This window comes from Trichomycterus rosablanca, chromosome 12, assembly GCF_030014385.1.
Source record: "Trichomycterus rosablanca isolate fTriRos1 chromosome 12, fTriRos1.hap1, whole genome shotgun sequence".
NCBI lineage: Eukaryota > Metazoa > Chordata > Actinopteri > Siluriformes > Trichomycteridae > Trichomycterus > Trichomycterus rosablanca.
Window position 1 is genome coordinate 39,831,421 of NC_085999.1, and position 7,692 is coordinate 39,839,112.

The window sequence follows — 7,692 nt, forward strand, 5'->3', positions numbered from 1 at the left end:
ATATATTGTGTTGGTCTCTTTACAGATATAAGTAATCAGACGCTCTCCGTATGCTAATACGTGTGTTTACTCTGGTGGAGGCGAGAGCAGTCTGTGCTCATTACGAGCTCTCCTGTTATTGCAGCGTTCAGTGATAATTCATCCGCTCCTCTGCTCCACCACAGAAAGATCATTTCCAGTCTGGGTTCCCATTCATAAAATATACTCTGGGCTTCGGGGCCGGCTGTAATGAGCAGCGGTGTGCAGTCGGGCAGTAGGAGACCTGCAGTCCTCAACGTCTCCTGGGTAACAGTTTTTATTTTATATATATTTATTTATACACTTGGTCCAAATACTGGATGATTGCAGGTTTTGTTCCCGCAGTGGCTGCATTACAATCTCACTCCTGCACTCGCTACTAGTGTGTGTTAGTGTGTGTTAGTGTGTGTTAGTGTGTGTTAGTGTATGGACGTGTGTGTTAGTGTGTGTTAGTGTGTGTTAGTGTGTGTTAGTGTGTGTTAGTGTGTGGAAGTGTGTGTTAGTGTGTGTTAGTGTGTGTTAGTGTGTGTTAGTGTGTGTTAGTGTGTGTTAGTGTGTGGAAGTGTGTGTGTTAGTGTGTGTTAGTGTGTGGATGTGTGTGTTAGTGTGTGTTAGTGTGTGTTAGTGTGTGTTAGTGTGTGTTAGTGTGTGTTAGTGTGTGTTAGTGTATGGACGTGTGTGTTAGTGTGTGTTAGTGTGTGGAAGTGTGTGTTAGTGTGTGTTAGTGTGTGGAAGTGTGTGTTAGTGTGTGTTAGTGTGTGTTAGTGTGTGTTAGTGTGTGTTAGTGTGTGGAAGTGTGTGTGTTAGTGTGTGTTAGTGTGTGGATGTGTGTGGACGTGTGTGTTAGTGTGTGGAAGTGTGTGTGTTAGTGTGTGGAAGTGTGTGTGTTAGTGTGTGGACGTGTGTGGACGTGTGTGGATGTGTGTGGACGTGTGTGTGATAGTGTGTGGAAGTGTGTGTGTTAGTGTGTGTTAGTGTGTGTTAGTGTGTGGACGTGTGTGGACGTGTGTGTGTTAGTGTGTGGAAGTGTGTGTGTTAGTGTGTGGACGTGTGTGGACGTGTGTGTGTTAGTGTGTGGAAGTGTTTGTGTTAGTGTGTGGACGTGTGTGGATGTGTGTGTGTTAGTGTGTGGAAGTGTGTGTGTTAGTGTGTGGACGTGTGTGGATGTGTGTGTGTTAGTGTGTGGAAGTGTGTGTGTTAGTGTGTGTTAGTGTGTGGACGTGTGTGGACGTGTGTGGACGTGTGTGGACGTGTGTGTGTTAATGTGTGGAAGTGTGTGTGTTAGTGTGTGGACGTGTGTGGATGTGTGTGGACGTGTGTGTTAGTGTGTGTTAGTGTGTGTTAGTGTGTGGACGTGTGTGGATGTGTGTGGACGTGTGTGGACGTGTGTGTTAGTGTGTGGAAGTGTGTGTGTTAGTGTGTGGAAGTGTGTGTTAGTGTGTGTTAGTGTGTGTTAGTGTGTGTGGACGTGTGTGGACGTGTGTGGACGTGTGTGTGTTAGTGTGTGGACGTGTGTGGACGTGTGTGTGTTAGTGTGTGGAAGTGTGTGTGTTAGTGTGTGGACGTGTGTGGATGTGTGTGTTAGTGTGTGTTAGTGTGTGTTAGTGTGTGTTAGTGTGTGGAAGTGTGTGTTAGTGTGTGTTAGTGTGTGTTAGTGTGTGTTAGTGTGTGTTAGTGTATGGACGTGTGTGTTAGTGTGTGTTAGTGTGTGGAAGTGTGTGTTAGTGTGTGTTAGTGTGTGGAAGTGTGTGTTAGTGTGTGTTAGTGTGTGTTAGTGTGTGTTAGTGTGTGGAAGTGTGTGTGTTAGTGTGTGTTAGTGTGTGGATGTGTGTGGACGTGTGTGTTAGTGTGTGGAAGTGTGTGTGTTAGTGTGTGGAAGTGTGTGTGTTAGTGTGTGGACGTGTGTGGACGTGTGTGGATGTGTGTGGACGTGTGTGTGATAGTGTGTGGAAGTGTGTGTGTTAGTGTGTGGACGTGTGTGGACGTGTGTGGACGTGTGTGGACGTGTGTGTGTTAGTGTGTGGAAGTGTGTGTGTTAGTGTGTGGACGTGTGTGGACGTGTGTGTGTTAGTGTGTGGAAGTGTTTGTGTTAGTGTGTGGACGTGTGTGGATGTGTGTGTGTTAGTGTGTGGAAGTGTGTGTGTTAGTGTGTGGACGTGTGTGGACGTGTGTGGACGTGTGTGGACGTGTGTGGACGTGTGTGTGTTAATGTGTGGAAGTGTGTGTGTTAGTGTGTGGACGTGTGTGGATGTGTGTGGACGTGTGTGTGTTAGTGTGTGTTAGTGTATGGACGTGTGTGTTAGTGTGTGTTAGTGTGTGTTAGTGTGTGGACGTGTGTGGATGTGTGTGGACGTGTGTGGACGTGTGTGTTAGTGTGTGGAAGTGTGTGTGTTAGTGTGTGGAAGTGTGTGTTAGTGTGTGTTAGTGTGTGTTAGTGTGTGTTAGTGTGTGTGTTAGTGTGTGGACGTGTGTGGACGTGTGTGTGTTAGTGTGTGGACGTGTGTGGACGTGTGTGGACGTGTGTGTGTTAGTGTGTGGAAGTGTGTGTGTTAGTGTGTGGACGTGTGTGGACGTGTGTGTGTTAGTGTGTGTTAGTGTGTGTTAGTGTGTGTTAGTGTGTGGACGTGTGTGTGTTAGTGTGTGGAAGTGTGTGTGTTAGTGTGTGTTAGTGTGTGGACGTGTGTGTGTTAGTGTGTGGAAGTGTGTGTGTTAGTGTGTGGACGTGTGTGGATGTGTGTGGACGTGTGTGTGTTAGTGTGTGGAAGTGTGTGTGGAAGTGTGTGTGTTAGTGTGTGGACGTGTGTGGACGTGTGTGTGTTAGTGTGTGGAAGTGTGTGTGTTAGTGTGTGTTAGTGTGTGGAAGTGTGTGTGTTAGTGTGTGTTAGTGTGTGTTAGTGTGTGGAAGTGTGTGGAAGTGTGTGTGTTAGTGTGTGTTAGTGTGTGTTAGTGTGTGTTAGTGTGTGGAAGTGTGTGTGTTAGTGTGTGGACGTGTGTGTGTTAGTGTGTGGACGTGTGTGGACGTGTGTGGATGTTTGTGGATGTGTGTGGACGTGTGTGTGTTAGTGTGTGGACGTGTGTGGACGTGTGTGGATGTGTGTGGACGTGTGTGTGTTAGTGTGTGTTAGTGTGTGGACGTGTGTGTGTTAGTGTGTGTTAGTGTGTGGAAGTGTGTGTGTTAGTGTGTGTTAGTGTGTGGATGTGTGTGGACGTGTGTGTTAGTGTGTGGAAGTGTGTGTGTTAGTGTGTGGAAGTGTGTGTGTTAGTGTGTGGACGTGTGTGGACGTGTGTGGATGTGTGTGGACGTGTGTGTGATAGTGTGTGGAAGTGTGTGTGTTAGTGTGTGTTAGTGTGTGTTAGTGTGTGGACGTGTGTGGACGTGTGTGTGTTAGTGTGTGGAAGTGTGTGTGTTAGTGTGTGGACGTGTGTGGATGTGTGTGGACGTGTGTGTGTTAGTGTGTGGAAGTGTGTGTGTTAGTGTGTGTTAGTGTGTGGAAGTGTGTGTATTCGCTCGTCTGCCTTCACACACACACATGAACTTGAGTGACTCCCATTCTTAATCCACAGGGTTTAATATGATGTCGCCACCCTCTGCAGCTATAACAGCTTCAACTCCTCTGGGAAGGCTTTCCACAAGGTTTAGGAGTGTGTTTATGGGGATTTCTGACCGTTCTTCCAGAAGCGCATTTGTGAGGTCAGACACTGATGTTGGATGAGAAGGCCTGGCTCACAGTCTCCGCTCTAATTCATCTCAAAGGTGTTCTATCTATCAGGTTGAGGTCAGGACTCTGTGCAGGCTGGTCAAGTTCTTCCACACCAATCTGGCTCGTCCACGTTTTTATGGAGCTTGTGCTTTGTGCACTGGTGTGCAGTCATGTTGGAACAGGAAGGGGCCATCCCCAAACTGTTCCCACAAAGTTGGGAGCATGAACTTGTCCAGAATCTCTTGGTGTGCTGAAGCATTAAGAGTTCCTTTCACTGGAACTAAGGGGCCGAGCCCGACTCCTGAAAAACACCCCCACACCATAATCCCCCCTCCACCACACTTTACACTCGGCACAATACAGTCAGACAGGTACCGTTCTCCTGGCAACCACCAAACCCAGACTCGTCCATCGGATCTCCAGACGGAGAAGCGTGATCCGTCACTCCAGAGAACACGTCTGCACTGCTCTAGAGTCCAGTGGCGGTGTGCTTTACACCACTGCATCCGGTGATGTGAGGCTTGGATGCAGCTGCTCGACCATGGAGACCCATTCCATGAAGCTCTACACACTGTTCCTGAGCTCATCTGAAGGCCACATGAAGTTTGGAGTTCTGTAGTGATGGACTCTGCAGAAAGTTGGTGACCTCTGTGCACTATGTTCCTCAGCATCCGCTGACCCGCCCTGTCATTTTACGTGGTAACACTCGGTGGCTGAGTCGCTGTCGTTCCCAATCGCTTCCACTTTGTTATAATAGCACTGGAAATTTCACCACTGGACTTGTTAATAATGCAGTCAGTGTCATGATGTCCATCCAGTTTATCATTTTCAGTTAAAATGTTAATCCATTATAGGGTCTTCGTCACCCCCCCACCCCTTAACCCTTAGACATAGCCATACATTTATGATGGAACCGGAACGTCATACTGCAGGGTTGTATGTGTGAGTTTTCTATTAACGGAGCATCAACGATTATTTACGCTTCCGAAATTCAAAGCACCACTTAAAACAGCCTAAATCTCAAGGGTTTGGTCTCCCAGTCCTAAAAAAAAACCCCTAAAATCTGTAGACGATACGCAGACGTCACTTCCTCCCACAGCTTCTCAGATTGAGCTTCGTTGGGTTCTTCTGTTTTTTTCCCATCACCAGACGTTCCATCATGGACAACGTGCTTGGACACGCGATCTGTCACCCTGTCGGGACGAATGAGACATGCTCAGAGAGAGAACGCCCCGCTGACGGACCGCTCGCTAAAGCGGCCGTGCGTCTCCAATGGATTAACAAAGATTAATGACGAGCAGACGCGCTGGGCTTTATCACAACGTCCTTCTGGGTGACTGTCCGTGTTTCACTCACAGTTACATGGTGGGTGGAGCTATGCGCTATTAAGTGGAAGGTTGTGGGTTTGAATCCCGGCTCTATCGTACAGTTGGAGGCCACTTGACCCTCTCGGCTTTAGGGGTGGAGAGCAGTGGATGACCTGCGCTCTACTCAAAAGAAGAATTCCACTCTACTGCACACGTGTGTATTTATATAGAACAGATAAAGACCCTCCATTCCAAATTAGGTGTGTGAGTGTGTGTGTGTATGTAATTGTGTTTGTGTTTAAGTGTGTGTGTGAGTCAGTATAGATGAGTGTGTAAATGTGTGTGTGTGTGTGTGAGTCAGTGTGTGTGTTTGTAATTGTGTTTGTGTTTAAGTGTGTGTGTGTGTGTGTGAGTCAGTATAGATGAGTGTGTAAATGTGTGTGTGTGTGAGTCAGTGTGTGTGTTTGTTTCTGTGTGTGTGTATGTGTGTGTCAGTATAGATGAGTGTGTAAATGTGTGTGTGTGTGAGTCAGTGTGTGTGTTTGTTTCTGTGTGTGTGTATGTGTGTGAGTCAGTATAGATGAGTGTGTAAATGTGTGTGTGTGTGTGTGTGTGTGAGTCAGTGTATGTAAGTGAGTGTGTACATGTGCGTTTCTGTGAGTACGTTTGTGAGTGTGTTTGTGTGTGAGTGTGTGTGTGTGTTTCTGTGAGTGTTTCTGTGTGTACGTGTGTGTGTGTGTGTGTGAGAGAGAGAGAGAGAGAGAGTGTGTGTTTCTGTGTGTTTCTGTGTGTGTGTGTGTGAGTCAGTGTAGATGAGTGTGTAAATGTGTGTGTGTGATTCTGTGTATATGTGTTTCTGTTTGTGTGTGTGAGTGTGTGTGTTTCTGGGTGAGTGTGTGTAAGTGTGTTTCTGTGTGTGAGTGTGTTTCTGGGTGAGTGTGTGTAAGTGTGTTTCTGTGTGTGAGTGTGTTTCTGGGTGAGTGTGTGTGTGTGTGTGTTTCTGTGTGTTTCTGTGTGTGTGTGTGTGTGTGTGTGTGTGTTTCTGGGTGAGTGTGTGTAAGTGTGTTTCTGTGTGTGAGTGTGTTTCTGGGTGAGTGTGTGTAAGTGTGTTTCTGTGTGTGAGTGTGTTTCTGGGTGAGTGTGTGTGTGTGTGTGTTTCTGTGTGTTTCTGTGTGTGTGTGTGTGAGTGTGTTTCTGGGTGAGTGTGTGTAAGTGTGTTTCTGTGTGTGAGTGTGTTTCTGGGTGAGTGTGTGTAAGTGTGTTTCTGTGTTTGAGTGTGTTTCTGGGTGAGTGTGTGTGTGTGTGTTTCTGTGTGTTTCTGTGTGTGTGTGTGTGTGTTTGAGTACATTTGTGTGTGTTTGTTTCTGTTTGTGTGTGTGAGGAAGTGTGTGATGTGTATGAGTGTGTGTAAGTGTGTTTCTGTGTGTGAGTGTGTTTCTGGGTGAGTGTGTGTGTGTTTCTGTGTGTTTCTGTGTGTTTCTGTGTGTGTGTGTGTTTGAGTACATTTGTGTGTGTTTGTTTCTGTGTGTGAGTGTGTTTCTGGGTGTGAGTGTGTTTCTGGGTGAGTGTGTGTAAGTGTGTTTCTGTGTGTGTGTGTGTTTCTGGGTGAGTGTGTGTGTGGGTTTCTGTGTGTGTGTGTGTGTGTGTTTGAGTACATTTGTGTGTGTTTGTTTCTGTGTGTACATATGTGTGTGTGTTTCTGTGTATATGTGTTTCTGTTTGTGTGTGTGAGGGAGTGTGTGATGTGTATGAGTGTGTGTAAGAGTGTTTCTGTGTGTGTTTCTGTGTGTACATGTGTGTGTGTGTGTGTGTGTGTGTTTGTGTGTGTGTATCAGGCTCATGCCCCCCCTGTAGGATAGAATCTGGACAGGAACATAAAGTGAATGGTTGATGTGAACACTGAGGCCGTCGCTCTATTTTCATCCATCACGTGCACGCTGACCCAACTTCTGTAATGACACGGGGGGACGGGATGTGTGTGTGTGTGTGTATGTGTGTGTGTGTGTGGGTGGGGGGGGGGGGTGTTAAAAACAGCGTTTACATGAGACGGTTTGATCCGACGTTCTTTATTTTATCCTCATTATGGAAGATATTGAAATACGTCGTTCAGCACAACAGCCTTGAGATTTCCATTATTCTTAACAGTTTTTAATCTGGTGATTTAAGCATAGCCAGTTACCCTCCTGATGGTGTACGAGGAGGGTATATTCTCCTGACACGCCCTCCCTCCATCGCGTGTGCTGTCCACCGACCCCTTCTTATCACCCCGTACTTTGGTGGATCGGCGTGTGAGGTCGGTCTCGCTCAGGGAGAGTCATGCACTGATCTCAGGCGGCTGGCATCCTGTCCGGGTTTCATTACCGCATTTCGCCCAGTGATTCCGGCAAAGCTGGACCCACCACATCCCTGTTCCGTAGTGTTAATCCATAGTGTCAGTGCGCTCACTCTCGGTGCAGGTCACAAGCCCGGACAGGAATAGGAGGGTCGTGTCAGGAAGGGCATCCGGGGTAAAAACTGGATGAGTCTGATATGAGAAGCAGATCTGATGTGGCGATGACGTAATATATTCACCTGCTAGTATAACTGTACCCACTTAGAAGCACATGGAACAGTGGTCTCCTGTCAAGGTTATAAAGATAAACCAAACAGCCCCATTATACTGAGAG

General features: G+C 47.0%; 1 protein-coding gene across 3 annotated transcripts in view; it reads left to right on the forward strand.

Moving 5' to 3' along the window:
• Positions 1-7,692, forward strand: part of LOC134324568 (receptor tyrosine-protein kinase erbB-4-like) — a 278,349-nt gene that overhangs the window by 178,816 nt on the left and 91,841 nt on the right. Inside the window, exon 2 of one of the 3 annotated variants that reach the window (XM_063006455.1) lies at positions 165-285. The exons of the other annotated variants lie outside the window; for them this stretch is intronic. Coding sequence (XP_062862525.1) covers positions 229-285 — 57 coding nt within the window. The 5' untranslated portion in view covers positions 165-228. The remainder of the gene's footprint in view (positions 1-164; positions 286-7,692) is intronic. 3 annotated transcript variants of the gene reach the window in all.